This window comes from Anomaloglossus baeobatrachus, chromosome 6, assembly GCF_048569485.1.
Source record: "Anomaloglossus baeobatrachus isolate aAnoBae1 chromosome 6, aAnoBae1.hap1, whole genome shotgun sequence".
In the NCBI taxonomy this organism is placed as follows: domain Eukaryota; kingdom Metazoa; phylum Chordata; class Amphibia; order Anura; family Aromobatidae; genus Anomaloglossus; species Anomaloglossus baeobatrachus.
In genome coordinates, this window is record NC_134358.1 from 251,650,055 (window position 1) to 251,669,711 (window position 19,657).

The following is a 19,657-nucleotide window of genomic DNA, read 5'->3' on the forward strand; positions in this document are numbered from 1 at the left end:
ACGTGATTCACCGGGTATATAGGTCTCCCTTACTGATGTTTAAAATGGGGTTGAAAAGGAATTCGGAATGTCCAAGGTGTCAGGGATCTGACGCAGGTATTTTTCACATGATGTGGTCTTGTCCGAGACTGGTCTCCTTTTGGACTAAGGTTATCCACAAGATAGGAAGAACATATGGGTGTGTCCTTCCCAGGGAACCAGTGATATGCCTATTGGGATATGTTGAGGAGCTTGGGGTGGAAAATACTATGAAAATTGCCATTGCTAGGCTGCTGTATGCGGCAAGAAAGGTAATCGCCAGGTCCTGGATTAAAAAAGACCCCCCGACCAGGGGAGAGTACATTAAAAGGGTGAAATGTATTCTTCAGCTGGAACAGGGAGTGTATGAAAGAAGGGGGAATGTTAAAATGTTTGAGAAGCTATGGTCTCCTTGGCTGCAATGCGAATAAGACGAGTGATGGACCAGTAAACTGGTCTGGGACGGGGATAGCCGTCTGAGACCTCTGATGTGTGTGTTTTGTTCTATTTGTGTTACTAGTTGTTCCTCCTGCACAACGGGATGGTTCTATACTGCAGTTGGAGGGTATTCTAAGTGTGTACTAAATGGGATGTAGTATCGGGGAGAAGTGTTGCTACTGGGGTGGGGGAGGGGGGCGGGAGGGGGAGTTAAAGGGGTAATAGATGTGATAATCTTAATTTGGATGCCGATTTGTTATTCTGTTGTATGTACTCTGTTTTAATAAAAAAAAGTATCTGATTTTAAAAAAAAAAAAGGGCAACTTCACAAGTGCCGGCAAAGTCTCGAACTGCATCCCTAGGTACGTGAGACTCTGGGTCGGAGTCAGAGTGGACTTGGGAAGATTGACAAGCCACCCGAATTGGGCTAGAGTGGCGAGAGTGAGCGAGACACTCCGCTGACAGTCCACGCTGGATGAAGCCTTTACCAGAAGGTCGTCCAGGTAAGGGATCACTGCCAACCCCTGTAGGTGCAGGACTGCAATCACTGCTGCCATGACCTTGGTGAATACCCGAGGAGCTGTGGCCAACCCGAAGGGGAGAGCCACGAATTGGAAATGTTCCTCTCCGATTACAAAACGTAGCCAATGCTGGTGTGAAACTGCAATTGGCACATGCAGATAGGCATCTCTGATGTCGATGGATGCCTGGAAATCCCCTTGGGTCATTGAGGCAATGACTGATCGCAGAGACTCCATGCGAAAATGCCGCACCTGAACATGCTTGTTGAGAAGCTTGAGATCCAGGATGGGCCGGAAGGAACCGTCCTTTTTGGGGACTAGGAAGAGATTTGAGTAGAAACCTCTGAACCGTTCCCGGGCGGGAACCGGTACAATTACTCCGTTGGCCTGCAAGGATGCCACGGCCTGTGAGAAGGCGGCGGCCTTGGAGCAGGGGGGAGTTGAGAGAAAAAATCTGTTTGGCGGACTGGAAGAAAATTCTATCCTGTAGCCGTGGGAGATGATATCCCTTACCCACTGATCGGAGACGTGTTGAAACCACGCGTCGCCAAAGTGGGAGAGCCTGCCACCGACTAAGGACGTTGCTGGCGTGGACAGATAGTCACGAGGAGGCTGCCTTGGTGGCAGCACCTCCTGCGGTCTTTTGCGGACGCGCTTTTGGGCGCCAGTTGGATTTCTGGTCCTTGGCTGAGTTAGTGGACGAGGCCGAGGGCTTAGAGGAGGACCAGTTGGAGGAACGAAACCTCGACTGATTCCTGCCCTGGACAGGTTTCCTGGTTTTGGTTTGTGGCATGTAAGTACTCTTCCCGCCAGTAGCTTCCTTGATAATTTCATCCAGCTGTTCACCGAACAGCCGGGACCCAGCAAAAGGGAGTCCAGCAAGGTACTTCTTTGAAGAAGCATCTGCCTTCCACTCTCGAAGCCACAAGATCCTGCGGATAGCGATGGAATTAGCCGAAGCCACCGCAGTGCGGTGAGAAGCTTTCAGCATGGCAGACATGGCATAGGACGAAAAAGCCGAAGCTTGGGAAGTTAAGGAAACCATTTCGGGCATAGATTCCCTGGCGAGGGAATGCATCCCCTCTAGAGAAGCAGAGATGGCTTTGAGAGCCCACACTGCTGCAAAAGTCGGGGAGAACAAAGCCCCCGCCGCTTCATATAGGGATTTGGCCAGAAGATCAATCTGGCGGTCAGTGGAATCCTTCAGAGAGGTGCCATCAGCCACAGATACAACGGTCCGGGCTGAGAGTCTAGACACCGGGGGGTCTACCTTTGGGGAATGAGCCCACTCCTTGACCACCTCAGGTGGAAAGGGAAAGCGGTCATCAGAACCACGCTTTGGGAAGCGTTTGTCAGGACAGTCCCTGGGCTTGGTCACAGCGGCCTGAAAACTGGAGTGGTTAAAGAACACACTATTTGTCCTCTTAGGCGAGGTAAACTGGTGCTTTTCTGCCAGAGAGGGTTGCTCCTCTGATACTGGCGGATTGAGATCCAGTACAGAATTAATGGACGCAATCAAATCACTAACATCTGAGTCACTTTCGGACAGATCAATGGGGCACATGGAGTTAACCTCCGAGCCCCCCGTAAAGGCATCCTCCTCGTCCTGCGAGTCATCTCCTGAATCAGAGCCGCGGGACGAGGAAGGAGAGGGAACCCTGCGTCTCTTCTTAGAAGGACGGGGTCTGGGACCAGATGATGAATCCTCTGTGAGCTCCGGTCCTGAGAGACCCCTAGCAGCAGAGGCACACTGTGAAAGGGGCTGATGCATATTCAGCAAAGTCCTGGACAGAAGTCCCATGGAGTCAGCAAAAGACTGTGAGATAGACCTAGAAAAGGATTCTACCCAAGCCGGGGGTTCAGCCACAGGAAGAGGGGCAGCCTGAGAGACCACTGGGGGTGAGACTCCAGGCTGAGGCACCGCCAGGTTAGAGCAGGCATCACAATGTGGGAATATGCTCGGTTCAGGCAGCAGGAGCTTACATGCAGTGCATACTGAATACAGCTTTGGAGCCTTGCTCCTCGCGTGAGACATGCTGCTGGAGTGGGGGCTCTGCCAGAGAATGAACCCCAGAGAGTATAATCAGAGGTCCACAACCGGAGACCGGTTGTGGCTTACCAGACCGCTGGAGCGGTGTTGTGTGCCCTCCAGATCCCGAAGCCCGGACCCCCAAGCACAGCAACTCAGCAGAGATGCTGCAGACCAGCGCCTGCAGAGAGAACGCTGAGAAAATGGCCGCCGGAGCGAAGAGAGGGGGCGGGACTTTCTCTGAGGAGCGGGAACTGGAGGGCTATAGAGACCTGCCGTGGAGGAGGGACGCCCCAGCAGTGGGGAGTATCCAGAACGGCCGCCGGGCGGAGCCGACCCTGTCCCTCTGCACGAGTGACATGCGAGGGCAGTGAAACCGAAACTAGGCCTCCGGCGAAGCCGGCGCGCAGGCACCATCGGCGCAATTCTCAGGCGACAGCCAGAGAACCCGCCGGAAATGTCATAAAACACACTCACCACACTCTCCCACAACAATAAAGCACAGGGACCCCCATATATAAACGTCTCAGGTACTTAGCTTGCTGAGACGCAGGGTTCCAAGTCCCTGGGGATGAGTGCTCCGGTCCGGCAGGGTCCTGAAGGGCTGCGGATGGAGACCGGTCTCCTGCCAAGCATGGAGACCGTGCTGGCTCCCACTTCAAGCCAGAGCCCAGGAGGGATGGTGAAGGAGCGCGGCATGTAAGGCTCCAGCCTTGGAAATCAACCTTAACAGCACCGCCGACACAGTGGGGTGAGAAGGGACATGCCGGGAGTCCAGACTTGGACCCGCTTTTCTTCAAACTCTTTCCAAAAATCAAAAAATCAGATGAGAATGCATGTGTGGATGTATGCCTCCTGAACACAAAGCGATAAACTGGCTAGATCTGGTTCTCCAGGGGGTGTATAAGCTCAGAGGGAGGAGCTACACTTTTGAGTGTAGTACTTTGTGTGTCCTCCGGAGGCAGAAGCTAAACACCCATGGTCTGGGTCTCCCATAGGAACGATAAAGAAAAATAGTTTGCAATAGTGATTACTTTATAAATGACAGTGATCATTTCAGATAAAGCTCCATGCATGTGGAAAGTGAAACATCTGTAGGATTTATATTTGGCAGTTGAATGACACTTACCATTATTCTGCTCAGTCATTAGGTTGTGCTTGGCTTTTACAGAAGCCTCAAAAGTGTCCACATTCTCTCTTTCATATTCCTTAACGTCTGCTGCCACCCGCTCCAGAATATCATCTGGTGAAGGAGACCGGCTCCGTGAACTGCTCTGGGGACTGCACGGCTCAGAGTTAACAGACATATTGCTGTCTTCCTTCAGGTATTTCTACAAGCAAACAAAACATAATAATAAACTGTAGCATAAAAACCAGGTAGATCCATAGCAAGAGCGCTTCATCAGTGGACCAGGCATGTCATGTGGAAAGGAGGCGTTGTGCACACTTGCAGCACTTGCTGTCAAGGTGCCAGGGAGTGATTACAGCATGCTAACTATGTAGTGAGGGGTGACTAACAGCTCCTGCACCCCCTGATGTCTAAAAGAGAGCGGATGAAGGGAGAATGTGACTTCATTTGTCCCCTGTTGCCACTACTCCAGTAAAACATGATTAAAATGCTATTTACCTGCTTATTTCCACTATATCTGCAGCGTTTCTGGAGGAGTCAGGTTCCTTTTAAGATCTAGCCCCTTATACAGTATATGGCTAGTTGTGAGGGTGTTACTTCCCTTGGCTAGTGAGTCCCCTTAGCATGTTAGTACGCCATTGCATCCGAGTCCTGGATTTGACTCTGTGCGCAAGATCCCAGACTTTCAGTCATGCGCACTATGAAGCCAGGTGTACGAGTCCTGGCTTCAAACCAATGTAGTGCGCATAACTGAAAGTCAAGGATCATGCGCATTGAGCCAAAGTCCAGTGTCGGATGCGATAGCAGCAGAGAGGTGAACTCGAGCATCCTTTGATGCTGCACATTCATTAGCAGGTTATCACACCCACAGTGGCGTACTAACATGCTAAGGGGGCCGACCAGCCAGGGGAAGTAACGCCCTCATGACTAGTCGCTGGCCTCATTAGCATATCATAGGGGATCTTTAGAAATATTTTATCTAAAGATCCCTTTATCTAGGCTACTATAGGCTGGGACGGTTAGGCAGAGATTAGCAATATGCACCCAGAACTGCTTGTGGTTCTGGATGCATATTACACCTGACAGGTTCCCTTTAAGAGTAGTGATGAGTGGACTCGTAGATAACTGGGACCGGCGAGTCCCTGTTATTTTTTTTTTTTTAAATCCGGTTCCGGTCCCCTTATAAGTCTATAGAAAATGTTGGTAGAAGGGACAGGAGGATAGGAGTGCGCTCGCTGTACTCATCGAGGCTACACCATGGCTGCACACAGCTTCCAAGTCGTGTATTCACTTCCGATGCCGCACATTAAGGTCACCACATATGCAATGCTTTCCCTGAAAAACGGCTGTCCTGGCATCTGTGATTGGTTGCAGTCAGGCGCCCATCCAGCCTGTGTGACAGCGTCTGCCTGCAACTGATCACAAGCGCTGTCTGTGGATCAGTATTGTGGTATAAGGCCTCGGTTCCACTTGTGCAACACATTGGAAGCAATATGCTAATGACCCTCTGCTGCGAGTGTGAACCTAGTGTCATGCAACTATGATCTGATCTTGTGATTGGATGACAGCTGCGGAGAAGAGGGAGGGAGCACGTTCTCCATCTCCTCCCTGACCTGTCTCTGCATATATCACACAACGGTCGGCTGACGTGCGAGTGCAGTGCGATGTTTCACAGACATTCACATTTCACAATAGACTTGTATGGGGGTGTGAGAGCCGAGACTAACTGCCAAACACAACATATGATTTGGCATGAGAAATCAATCGTAGATGTACATTGCCCATAGTTTTGCACAGGTGGGAGTGACATCCGATCTTTTGCTGGCGTGCCGGAGTGGTGCTTTAAATGTAGCCTTGTGTGACACGATTACCTATGGGTTACCATGGCAGCCATGGGCTTGCTAAAGGCACGTTGTAATCTTCAGGAGACCCTCTGTATATAGTGCAATTGCAGTTCTCCTATGAAGCACAACTTCTTGCTAAGCTTCACAGGAGGACTAACGGGGGATTTACTTGCAACGACATTGCTAACAAGATGTCGTTGGGGGGGGGGGGGGGGGCACGGAATTCGTGACGCACATCAGGCCTCGTTAGCGACGTCGTTGCGTGTGAAACGTACGAACTACCGCTAGCGATCAAAATTACTCACCTAATCAGTGATCGTTGACACCTCATTCTAATCCCAAATATCGTTGCTGTTGCAGGACGCAGGTTGTTCGTCGTTCCTGCGGCAGCACACATCGCTATGCGTGACACTGCAGGAATGACGAACAACACCGTACCTGAGTCCTCCGACAACAAAGTGGGCATGACATCCATGCGGCTGCTCTCCGCCCCTCCGCTTCTATTGGACGCCTGCTGTGTGACGTCGCTGTGACGCCGCACGAACCGCCCCCTTGGAAAGGAGGCAGTTCGCCGGCCACAGCGATGTTGCTAGGCAGGCAAGTATGTGTGACGGGGCCTAGCGATGTTGTGCGCCACAGGCAGCGATTTGCCTGAGACGCACAACCAACGGGGGCGGGTGCTTTCACCAGTGACAGCACTAGCGATGTCGCTGTGTGTATCGCCCGCTTAAGACTGCAGCCACTGTCTCTTCAGCAGGCCCCCAGCAGCCATGGTAATCCATTGGCAATTGCCTCATAGAAGGCTGATGGGAGCCGATGTCCTTGCGCACGGCAGTTGTGCCATCTAAATGTCGTTAACAGCAGCATCTAAATAGTTAACAGCAGCAATCAGAGCTCAGTTCCAGCTGTTAGTCGTCATCTGTCTCTTAAGTAACATGTGCATGAATCGCTACATACAACCCTCAGCAATCGGTGATGAAAATGTACAACACAGATCGCTAACTTTACCCCTCAATATTCTTCCACGAGCCTTACCTTTTTTAATTTTCTGTCCACATAGCCATATGAGAGCTTGCTTCTTTGTGGGAAAAGTTTTAAATGACACAATTCATTTCACAATATAATGTACTGAAGAACAGGAAAAATATTCTAAGGGAGGTGACATTGTGTAACGAAAACAATTCCACAATTATTTATTATGGGATTTGTTTTTATATAAATTGTGTGGTAAAAATTACCTGGCAAAATGCTCTGCAGGTCATTATGATATCCCGGTAACCTGCATTTGCATATAAGAGGAACCATAAGACTACAAGACGGACCCCCATTTTGACATTAAAAAAAAGAGAATTTTGTTTACTTACCGTAAATTCTTTTTCTTATAGTTCCGTATTGGGAGACCCAGACCATGGGTGTTTAGCTTCTGCCTCCGGAGGACACACAAAGTACTACACTTAAAAGTGTAGCTCCTCCCTCTGAGCTTATACACCCCCTGGAGAACCAGATCTAGCCAGTTTAGTGCAAAAGCTGAAGGAGAATAGCCACCCACAAGTAGAACCGAGCAAGAACCGGAACAACCGGAGACTCTGTCCACGACAACAGCCGGTGATAACACGCGGAACAAGAAATTGCCAACAGGCAACAGGGAGGGTGCTGGGTCTCCCAATACGGAACTATAAGAAAAAGAATTTACGGTAAGTAAACAAAATTCTCTTTTTCTTTATCGTTCCTATGGGAGACCCAGACATTGGGACGTCTCAAAGCAGTCCATGGGAGGGAATAAACAGAACAACTGAGAAGTAGGCGGAGCCTAACTTCACAAATGGGCGACAGCCGCCTGAAGGATGCGTCTGCCCAAGCTCGCATCTGCCGAAGCATGAGCATGCACTTGGTAGTGCTTTGAAAAGGTATGCAGGCTAGTCCAAGTGGCAGCCTGACAGACTTGCTGAGCCGTAGCCTGGTGCCTGAAAGCCCAAGAGGCACCGACAGCTCTGGTCGAGTGTGCCTTGATCCACGGCGGGGGAGGCACCTGATAACCCAGGTAGGCCTCCGAAATGGTGGACCTGACCCAACGGGCTAAGGTCGGCTTAGAAGCAGAGAGGCCCTTACGCCGACCTGTGGTTAGCATAAAAAGAGAGGCGCACCGCTTAATAGCAGCGGTGCGAGACACATAGATCCGGAGCGCCCGCACCAGATCCAGAGTATGCAACGCTTTTTCAAAGCGATGAACAGGAGCCGGACAAAAGGAAGGAAGGGTAATGTCCTGGTTAAGGTGGAAAGGAGAGACCACCTTAGGAAGAAAGTCCGGAGTCGGACGGAGAACCACCTTGTCTTGATGAAAAACCAAAAAAGGTGACTCCGAAGAGAGCGCAACCAAATCGGAGACTCTCCTGAGGGAAGTTATGGCCACTAGAAAGACCACTTTCTGTGAAAGACGAAACAAAGAAACCTCCCTGAAAGGTTCAAAGGGGGGTTTCTGCAAAGCCGTGAGAACCAAATTGAGGCCCCAGGGATCCAAGGGCCGCTGGTGAGGCGGAATGATGTGAGACGCACCTTGCATGAAGGTGCGGACCTGAGCCAGCCGGGCGATACGCCGCTGGAACAGCACTGACAGAGCCGAGACTTGTCCCTTGAGAGAGTTGAGGGACAATCCCAGCTGCAGACCGGACTGTAGAAAAGACAGAAGGGTCGGCAAGGAAAAAGGCCAAGGAGAATGGCCGGAAGAGCGACACTAGGACAGGAAAATCTTCCGAGTCCTGTGATAGATCTTGGCGGAGGAAGACTTACGGGCCAGAGTCATAGTGGAGATGACTTCAGGAGGGATACCAGAAGCCGTCAAGATCCAGGACTCAAGAGCCACGCCGTCAATCTGAGAGCCGCAGAATTCTGGCGGAAAAACGGACCTTGTGAGAGAAGGTCTGGACGGTCCGGAAGATGCCACGGCACCTCTATGGACAGATGGAGCAGGTCTGGGTACCAAGCTCGCCTGGGCCAGTCCGGAGCAATGAGAATGACTCGACGGCCCTCCATTCTGATCTTGCGCAGAACTCTGGGCAAGAGAGCAAGAGGGGGAAACGCGTAGGACAGACGAAACTGGGACCAGTCTTGAACCAGAGCGTCCGCGGCGAAGGCCTGAGGATCGTGGGAGCGAGCCACGTAAACCGGAACCTTGTTGTTGTGACGGGATGCCATTAGGTCCACGTCCGGAGTGCCCCATTTGCGGCAGATTGACTGAAACACTGCCGGATGCAGGGACCACTCGCCGCTGTCCACGGTTTGACGGCTGAGATAATCTGCTTCCCAGTTTTCCACTCATGGGATGTGGACTGCGGATATGGTGGACTTGGAGTCCTCCGTCCATTGAAGGATGCGTTGTACCTCCAACATTGCCAGGCGGCTGCGTGTCCCGCCTTGGTGATTGATGTAGGCAACTGCTGTCGCGTTGTCTGACTGGACTGCTCTGGTTTCCAGCACATTAATCGAGAGGGCTGACTCGGACGGAGTCCAAGCGCCCTACGCTCGGTGGTGGAGACATACCGCTCCCCAGCCGGACAGACTGGCATCCGTGGTGAGAATCACCCAGGACGGGGTCAGGAAGGAGCGCCCCTGGGACAGAGAGAGAGGCCGAAGCCACCACTGAAGGGAGCTCCTGGTCTGTGGCGACAGAGCCACTAACCTGTGCAAAGAGGAAGGCCGCTTGTCCCAACAGCGGAGAATGTCCAGCTGCAGTGACCGCAGATGGAACTTGGCAAAGGGAACAGCCTCCATTGACGCCACCATCTGACCCAGCACCTGCATGAGGTGCCTGATGGAATAACGGCGGGGCCTCAGCAGAGCGCGGACCGCCAGTTGGAGGGACTGCTGTTTGACTAATGGCAACTTCACAAGTGCAGGCAGAGTCTCGAACTGCATCCCTAGGTACGTGAGCCTCTGGGTCGGAGTCAGAGAGAATTTGGGAAGATTGACAATCCACCCGAATTGGGCTAGAGTGGCAAGAGTGAGCGAGACACTCCGCTGACAGTCTGCGCTGGATGAAGCCTTGATTAGAAGGTCGTCCAGGTAAGGAATCACTGCCAACCCCTGTAGGTGCAGAACCGCAACCACTGCTGCCATGACCTTGGTGAATACTCGAGGGGCCGTGGCTAACCCGAAGGGGAGAGCCATGAATTGGAAATGTTCCTCTCCGATTGCAAAACGTAGCCAACGCTGGTGAGAAACTGCAATTGGCACATGCAGATAGGCATCTCTGATGTCGATGGATGCCAGGAAATCCCCTTGGGTCATTGATGCAATGACTGACCGCAGAGACTCCATGCGAAAATGCTGCACCTGAACATGCTTGTTGAGAAGCTTGAGATCCAGGATGGGCCGGAAGGAACCGTCCTTTTTGGGGACTAGGAAGAGATTTGAGTAGAAACCTCTGAACCGTTCCCGTGCAGGAACCGGTACAATTACTCCGTTGGCCTGCAAGGATGCCACGGCCTGAGAGAAGGCGGCGGCCTTGGAGCAGGGGGGAGTTGACAGAAAAAATCTGTTTGTCGGGCTGGAAGAGAATTCTATCCTGTAGCCGTGGGAGATGATATCCCGCACCCACTGATCGGAGACGTGTTGAAACCACACGTCGCCAAAGTGGGAGAGCCTGCCACCGACTAAGGACGTTGCTGGCGCGGACAGACAGTCAAGAGGAGGCTGCCTTAGTGGCAGCAGCACCTGCGGTCTTCTGTGGACGCGCTTTAGTGCGCCAGCTGGATTTTTGGTCCTTGGCAGTGTTAGTGGACGAGGCCGAGGGCTTAGAGGACGACCAGTTGGAGGAACGAAAGGAACGAAACCTCGACTGATTCCTACCCTGGACAGGTTTCTTGGTTTTGGTTTGTGGCATGGAAGTACTCTTGCCGCCAGTAGCTTCCTTAATAATTTCATCCAGCTGTTCTCCGAACAGCCGGGACCCAGCAAAAGGGAGCCCCGCAAGGTACTTCTTAGAAGAAGCATCTGCCTTCCACTCTCGAAGCCACAAGATCCTGCGGATAGCGAGGGAATTAGCCGAAGCCACCGCAGTGCGGTGAGAAGCCTCCAGCATAGCAGACATGGCATAGGACGAAAAAGCCGAAGCTTGGGAAGTTAAGGAAACCATTTCGGGCATAGATTCCCTGGCGAGGGAATGCATCCCCTCTAGAGAAGCAGAGATGGCTTTGAGAGCCCACACTGCTGCAAAAGTCGGGGCGAACGAGGCCCCTGCCGCCTCATATACGGATTTGGCCAGAAGGTCAACCTGGCGGTCAGTGGAATCCTTAAGCGAGGTGCCATCAGCCACTGATACAACGGTCCGGGCTGAGAGTCTAGACACCGGGGGGTCTACCTTTGGCGAATGAGCCCACTCCTTGACCACCTCAGGTGGAAAGGGAAAACGGTCATCAGAACCACGCTTAGGGAAGCGTTTGTCAGGGCAGGCCCTGGGCTTGGTCACAGCGGCCTGAAAACTGGAGTGGTTAAAGAACACACTATTTGTCCTCTTAGGCGAGGTAAACTGGTGCTTTTCTGCCAGAGAGGGTTGCTCCTCTGATACTGGCGGATTGAGATCCAGTACAGAATTAATGGACGCAATCAAATCACTAACATCCGAGTCACTGTCGGACAGACCAATGGGGCACATGGAGGCAGTCTCCGAGCCCCCAGTAAAGGTATCCTCCTCATCCTGCGAGTCAGCTTCTGAAACCGAGCCGCGGGACGAAGGAGAGGGAGCCCTGCGTCTCTTTTTAGAAGGACGGGGCCTGGGACCAGATGATGAATCCTCTGTGAGCTCCGGTCCCGAGAGAGACCAAGCAGCAGAGGCACCCTGTGAAGGGGGCTGATGCATGCTCAGCAAAGTCCTGGACAGATGTCCCATGGAGTCAGCAAAAGACTGGGAGATAGACCTGGTTAAGGATTCTACCCAAGCCGGGAGTTCAGCCACAGGAGCCGGAGCAGCCTGAGAGACCCCTGGGGGTGCGATTTCAGGCTGAGGCAACGTCAGGTTAGAGCAGGCATCACAATGTGGATAGGTGCTCGGTTCCGGCAGTAGGAGCCTACATGCAGTGCATACTGAAAACAGCTTTGGAGCCTTGCTCCTCGTGTGTGACATGCTGCTGGAGTGAGGGCTCTGCCAGACTGACCCCCAGAGAGTATATACAGAAGGTCCACAACCAGAGGTTGTGGCTTACCAGACCGCTGGAGCGGTTTGTGTGCCCTCCAGATCCCGAAGCCCGGACTCCCAAGCACCTCAGCAGGGATGCTACAGACCAGTGGCGATCGCAGGGAAAAACGCTGAGAAAATGGCCACCGGAGTGAAGAAAGGGGGCGGGACTCACTCTGAGAGCGGGATCTGGAGGGCCAAAGAGATTCACAGGGGAGGAGACATGTACTCAGTGAGGAGTGTCTCTCCCCTTTGTAGAACGGCCGCTGGGCGGAGCCGCGCTGTCCCTCTGCATGAATGACATGCGAGGGCAGTGAAACCGAAAGTAGGCCTCCGGCGAAGCCGGAGCCTAAATTTGAGCGGTGCGGCCGACGCGCAGGCACCATCGGCGCGGTTCTCAGGCGACAGCCAGAGAACCCGTTGGAAATGTCAGAACAATCACTCAGCACACTCTCCCACAACAATAAAGTACAAGGGACCCCCATATATAACCGTCTCAGGTACTTAGCTTGCTGAGACGCAGGGTTCCAAGTCCCTGAGGGATGAGTGCTCCGGTCCAGCAGGGTCCTGAAGGGCTGCGGATGGAGACCGGTCTCCTGCCAAGCATGGAGAACCGTGCTGGCTCCCACTTCAAGCCAGAGCCCCGGAGGTATGGTGAAGGAGCGCGGCATGTAAGGCTCCAGCCTGGGAATCAACCTTAACAGCACCGCCGACACAGTGGGGTGAGAAGGGACATGCCGGGGGTCCAGGCTTGGACCCGCTTTTCTTCAAACTCTTTCCAAAAATGAAAAATCAGATGAGAATGCATGTGTGGATGTGACCTCCTGAACACAAAGCGATAAACTGGTTAGATCTGGATCTCCAGGGGGTGTATAAGCTCAGAGGGAGGAGCTACACTTTTGAGTGTAGTACTTTGTGTGTCCTCCGGAGGCAGAAGCTATACACCCAATGTCTGGGTCTCCCATAGGAACGATAAAGAAAAACTAAGAAGTAGGCAGAACCTAACTTCACAAATGGGCGACCGCCGCCTGAAGGATGCGTCTGCCCAAGCTCGCATCTGCCGAAGCATGAGCATGCACTTGGTAGTGCTTCGAGAAGGTATGCAGGCTAGCCCAAGTGGCAGCCTGACAGACTTGTTGAGCCGTAGCCTGGTGCCTAAAAGCCCAAGAGGCACCGACAGCTCTGGTCGAGTGTGCTTTGATCCCCAGCGGGGGAGGCGCCTGCGTACTCTGGTAGGCGTCCGAAGTGGTCGACCTAATCCCGTCCCTGTAGGAAAGCGGGAACTGGAGGGCCATAGAGACCTGGGGAGTGTCATGCGAGGGCAGGTAACAGAAACTAGGCCTCCGGCGAATCCGGGGCCTAAATTTGAGCAGCGAGGCCGTCGTGCAGGCACCATCGGCGCGGTTCTCGGGCGAAAGCCAGAGAACCCGCCGGAAATGCCAAAAACAAGTACAACAAACACACTCTCACCATACAATAAAGGACAGGGACCCCCAACATATGAACGTCTCAGGTACTTAGCTGCTGAGACGCACGGCCAGGTCCCTGGGGATGAGTGCTCCGGCCCAGCAGAGTCCTGAAGGGGCTGTGGACGGAGACCGGTCTCCTGCCAGGCATGGAGACCGCGCTGGCTCCCACTTCAACCCAGAGCCCAGGAGGGATGGTGAAGGAGCACGGCATGTAAGGCTCCAGCCTTGGAAATCAACCTTACAACACCACCGACACAGTGGGGTGAGCTGGGATATGCCGGGAGTCCATATCCCTTCTGCCGGGAGTCCAGACGTGGACCCGCACTTTCCAAAAAACAAAAAATCATATGAGAATGCATGTGTGGATGTATGCCTCCTGAACACAAAGCGATAAACTGGCTGGGACTGGCTCACCAGGGGGTGTATAAGCTCAGAGGGAGGAGCTACACTTTTAGGTGTAGTACTTTGTGTGTCCTCCGGAGGCAGAAGCTAAACACCCAAGGTCTGGGTCTCCCAAAGGAACGATAAAGAAAATTATTTTTTTTTCTATTTTCCGAGTGTGCCTTATAGTCCAGTGTGTCTTACAATCTGAAAAATATGGTAACATGTTGGCGCCCTTTAATAGGGCGAAGCCGATGGGTGGAATGGCACGTCCCCTCATTTATGCACATTACCGGCTGTGGTCACCGATTGAAAGCGACATTTAAGCTATTAACAACAGCAGGTGGAGCTCCCACCATTGTTAGACCCAGAGTCTGCTGGCCTTGATGAAAGATTAACTTCTAGAGACTTGACATATGACGGATTAATATATTATAGGATGCGAAGGGGTTATGGGAAGCTAAATAATGAGTTACATTTGTATTCACACTTACTTCTACAATAGCCAGTCTCTGCTGTCGTCTTTGCTCAATAAGCGCCTCTTCATCTTCTTCTTCAACATCAAAATCTTCAAGGCTACAAAAAGCACAAACCCATTTTTATAGTAATTTTAGTTGATTTAAAGGGGTTGTGCCAAAAACATATCGAACTATGAATAAAATTGTATTATAGAAATGTTTTTAAATGTACTCTAAATTAAAAATTTTGAATGGTTATAAAGATATTTATGCTTTATTGGAAGGATGGTGTCCTATAGAATAAAGAGAATTTTGTTTACTTACCGTAAATTCTTTTTCTTATAGTTCCGACATGGGAGACCCAGACCATGGGGTGTATAGCTTCTGCCTCCGGAGGACACACAGAGTACTACACTAAAAAGTGTAGCTCCTCCCTCCGAGCATATACACCCCCTGGATAACCAAATCTAGCCAGTTTAGTGCAAAAGCTGAAGGAGGACATCCATCCACAAGTAGAGACAGAGCAAAACCCGGAACAACCGGAACCTCTGTCTACAACAACAGCCGGTGAAAACACACGGAACAAGAAAACTGCCAACAGGCAACAGGGAGGGAGCTGGGTCTCTCATGTCGGAACTATAAGAAAAAGAATTTACGGTAAGTAAACAAAATTCTCTTTTTCTTTATCGTTCCTTATGGGAGACCCAGACCATGGGACGTCTCAAAGCAGTCCATGGGTGGCAATAAACAGAAAACTGAGAAGTAGGCAAAACCTAACTTCACAAATGGGCGACAGCCGCCTGAAGGATGCGTCTGCCCAAGCTCGCATCTGCCGAAGCATGAGCATGCACTTGATAGTGCTTCGAAAAGGTGTGCAGACTAGACCAAGTGGCAGCCTGACAGACCTGCTGAGCCGTAGCCTGGTGCCTGAAAGCCCAAGAGGCACCGACAGCTCTGGTCGAATGCGCCTTGATCCCCGGCGGGGGAGGCACCTGAGTGCACTGGTAGGCATCGGATATGGCCGACCTAATCCAACGAGCTAGGGTCGGTTTAGAAGCCGAGAGACCCTTGCGCTGACCTGTGGTCAGCACAAAAAGAGAGGTGCACCGTCTAAGAACAGCGGTGCGTGACACATAGATCCGGAGCGTCCGCACCAGATCTAAAGTATGCAACGCTTTCTCAAAGCGATGCACAGGAGCCGGACAAAAGGAAGGCAATGAAATGTCCTGGTTAAGGTGGAAAGGAGACACCACCTTAGGAAGAAAGTCCGGAGTCGGACGGAGAACCACCTTGTCTTGGTGAAAAACCAAAAAAGGTGACTCCGAAGAGAGCGCAGCCAAATCAGAGACTCTCCTGAGAGAAGTTATGGCCACCAGAAAAACGACCTTCTGTGAAAGTCGAAACAAAGAAACCTCCCTAAGAGGCTCAAAGGGGGGTTACTGTAAGGCCGAGAGAACCAGATTAAGGTCCCAGGGATCCAAAGGCCGCCGGTAAGGTGGAATGATGTGAGATGCGCCCTGCATGAAGGTGCGCACCTGGGCCAGTCGGGCGATACGCCGCTGGAACAACACTGACAACGCCGAGACCAGTCCCTTAAGGGAATTGAGGGATAGTCCTAGCTGCAGACCGGACTGTAGAAAGGACAGGATGGTCGGCAAGGAAAAAGGCCAAGGGGCATGCCCGGAAGAACGACACCAGGACAGGAAAATTCTCCAAGTCCTGTGGTAAATCTTGGCCGAGGAAGACTTCCGAGCCTGAGTCATAGTGGAGATGACTTCGGGAGGAATGCCGGAAGCCGTCAGGATCCAGGACTCAAGAGCCACGCCGTCAATCTGAGAGCCGCAGAATTCTGGCGGAAAAACGGACCTTGTGAGAGAAGGTCTGGGCGGTCCGGGAGATGCCACGGCACCTCTACGGACAGACGGAGCAGGTCTGGGTACCAAGCTCGCCTGGGCCAGTCTGGAGCAATGCGTATGACCCGACGGCCCTCCATTCTGATCTTGCGCAGGACTCTGGGCAAGAGAGCAAGAGGGGGAAACACGTAAGACAGACGGAACTGGGACCAATCCTGAACCAGCGCGTCCGCTGCAAAGGCCTGAGGATCGTGGGAGCGAGCCACGTAAACCAGAACCTTGTTGTTGTGCCGGGATGCCATTAGATCCACTTCCGGAGTGCCCCACTTGCGGCAGATCGACCGGAACACTGCTGGATGCAGAGCCCACTCGCCGCTGTCCACTGTTTGACGGCTGAGATAATCTGCCTCCCAATTTTCTACGCCTGGGATGTGGACTGCGGATATGGTGGACTTGGAGTCCTCCGTCCACTGAAGGATGCGTTGAACCTCCAACATTGCCAGGCTGCTGCGAGTCCCGCCCTGGTGATTGATGTAGGCAACTGCTGTCGCGTTGTCTGACTGGACTCGAATGTGCTTGCCCGCCAACAGGTGGTGAAAGGCTACGAGAGCTAGAAGCACAGCTCTGATCTCCAGCAGATTGATCGAGAGGGCTGATTCGGACGGAGTCCAAGTGCCCTGTGCTCGGTGGTGGAGAAATACTGCTCCCCAGCCGGATTGACTGGCATCCGTGGTGAGAATCACCCAGGACGGGATCAGGAAGGAGCGTCCCTGAGACAGAGAGAGGGGCCGAAGCCACCACTGAAGAGAGCTCTTGGTCTGTGGCGACAGAGCCACCAACTTGTGCAAGGAACAAGTCCGCTTGTCCCAACAGCGGAGAATGTCCAGCTGCAGAGGGCGCAGATGGAGCTGGGCAAAGGGAACCGCTTCCATTGACGCCACCATCTGACCCAGCACCTGCATGAGGTGCCTGATGGAATGACGGCGGGGCCTCAACAGAGAGCGCACCGCCAGATGGAGGGACTGCTGTTTGACTAAGGGCAGCTTCACAAGTGCCGGCAGAGTCTCGAATTGCATCCCTAGGTACGTAAGTTTTTGGGTCGGGGTCAGAGTGGACTTGGGCAGATTGACAAGCCACCCGAAATGAACAAGAGTGGCGAGAGTGAGCGAGACACTCCGCTGACAGTCTGCACTGGATGAAGCCTTGACAAGAAGGTCGTCCAGGTAAGGAATCACTGCCAACCCCTGGAGGTGCAGAACCGCAACCACTGCTGCCATGACCTTGGTAAATACTCGAGGGGCCGTGGCTAACCCGCCACGAATTGGAAATGTTCCTCTCCGATTGCAAAACGTAGCCAACGCTGGTGTGAAACTGCAATTGGCATATGCAGATAGGCATCTCTGATGTCGATGGATGCCAGGAAATCTCCTTGGGTCATTGAGGCAATCACCGATCGCAGAGACTCCATGCGAAAATGCCGCACCTGAACATGCTTGTTGAGAAGCTTGAGATCCAGGATGGGCCGGAAGGAACCGTCCTTTTTGGGGACTAGGAAGAGATTTGAGTAAAAACCTCTGAACCGTTCCCTGGCGGGAACCGGTACAATTACTCCGTTGGCCTGTAAGGATGCCACGGCCTGAGAGAAGGCGGCGGCCTTGGAGCAGGGGGGAGTTGACAGAAAAAATCTGTTTGGCGGGCTGGAAGAGAACTCTATCCTGTAGCCGTGGGAGATGATATCCTGCACCCACTGATCGGAGACGTGTTGAAACCACACGTCGCCAAAGTGGGAGAGCCTGCCACCGACCAAGGACGTTGCTGGCTCGGCCAGATAGTCAAGAGGAGGCTGCCTTGGTGGCAGCAGCTCCTGCGGACCTTTGTGGACGCGGCTTCTTGCGCCAGGTGGGCTTCTGGTCCTTGGCTGAGTTAGTGGACGAGGCCGAGGGCTTAGAGGCCGCCCAGTTAGAGGAACGAAAGGAACGAAACCTCGACTGGTTCCTGCCCTGGACAGGTTTCCTGGGTTTAGTCTGTGGCAAGGAAGTACTCTTCCCGCCAGTAGCCTCCTTAATAATTTCATCCAGTTGTTCACCGAACAGCCTGGACCCGGCAAATGGGAGCCCAGCAAGGTACTTCTTTGAAGAAGCATCTGCCTTCCACTCTCGCAGCCACAAAATCCTGCGGACAGCGAGGGAATTAGCGGAGGCCACCGCAGTGCGGTGAGAAGCCTCCAGCATGGCAGACATGGCGTAGGCTGAAAAGGCTGAAGCCTGGGAAGTTAGGGCAACCAATTCGGGCATAGAGTCCCTAGTGAGGGAATGCATCTCCTCTAGGGAAGCAGAAATGGCTTTGAGAGCCCACACTGCTGCAAAGGATGGGGAGAACGAGGCCCCTGCCGCCTCATAGACAGACTTGGCCAGGAGGTCAACCTGGCGGTCAGTGGGATCCTTAAGGGAGGTGCCATCAGCTACAGATACAACTGTCCGGGCTGAGAGTCTAGACACCGGAGGGTCTACTTTTGGTGAGTGAGCCCACTCCTTGACCACCTCTGGTGGAAAAGGAAAACGGTCATCAGAACCACACTTTGGGAAGCGTTTGTCAGGACAGGCTCTGGGCTTGGACACAGTGGCTTAAAAACTGGAGTGGTTAAAGAACACACTCCTTGTTCTCTTAGGCAAGGTAAACTGGTGCTTTTCTGCCAGAGAGAGTTGCTCCTCTGATACTGGCGGATTGAGGTCCAGTACAGAATTAATGGACGCAATCAAATCACTAACATCCGCATCACCCTCGGTCAGATCAATGGGGCACATGGAGGTAGCGTCCGAGCCCCCAGTAAAGACATCCTCCTCGTCCTGCGAGTCGGCTCGTGAATCGGAGCCGCGGGACGAGGAAGGAGAGGGGACCCTGCGTCTCCTTTTAGGAGGACAGGGTCTGGGAGCAGATGAAGAATCCTCTGTGAGATCTGCAGAGCGAGCCGAAGCAGCAGAGGCGCCCTGAGAAGGGGGCTGATACATGCTCAGCAGAGTCCGGGACAACTCTCCCATGGAGTCGGCAAAGGACTTGGAGATAGCCTTAGAAAACGATTCTACCCAAACCGGGGGTTCAGCCACCGGGGCCGGAGCAGCCGGAGGGACCACTGGGGAGACTCCAGGCTGAGGCACCACCATGTTAGAGCAGGCATCACAATGTGGATATGTGCTCGGTTCAGGCAGTACGAGCTTACATGCAGTGCATATTGAGTACAGCCTTGCTCCTAGTGTGAGACATGCTGCTGAGGTGGAGGCTCTGCAGTAAAGAACACACTCCTTCAGAATGATCCCCAGAGAGTGTATAATAAAGTCCACAACCAGAGGT

At 52.8% G+C, this 19,657-nt stretch overlaps 1 protein-coding gene across 1 annotated transcript in view; it reads right to left on the bottom strand.

The window, feature by feature from the left end:
* Positions 1-19,657, bottom strand: part of PRP4K (pre-mRNA processing factor kinase PRP4K) — a 153,371-nt gene that overhangs the window by 99,933 nt on the left and 33,781 nt on the right. Inside the window, 2 exon segments of the mRNA XM_075314795.1 lie at positions 4,136-4,337; positions 14,493-14,574. Of these exon segments, the coding sequence (XP_075170910.1) occupies positions 4,136-4,337; positions 14,493-14,574 (284 nt within the window).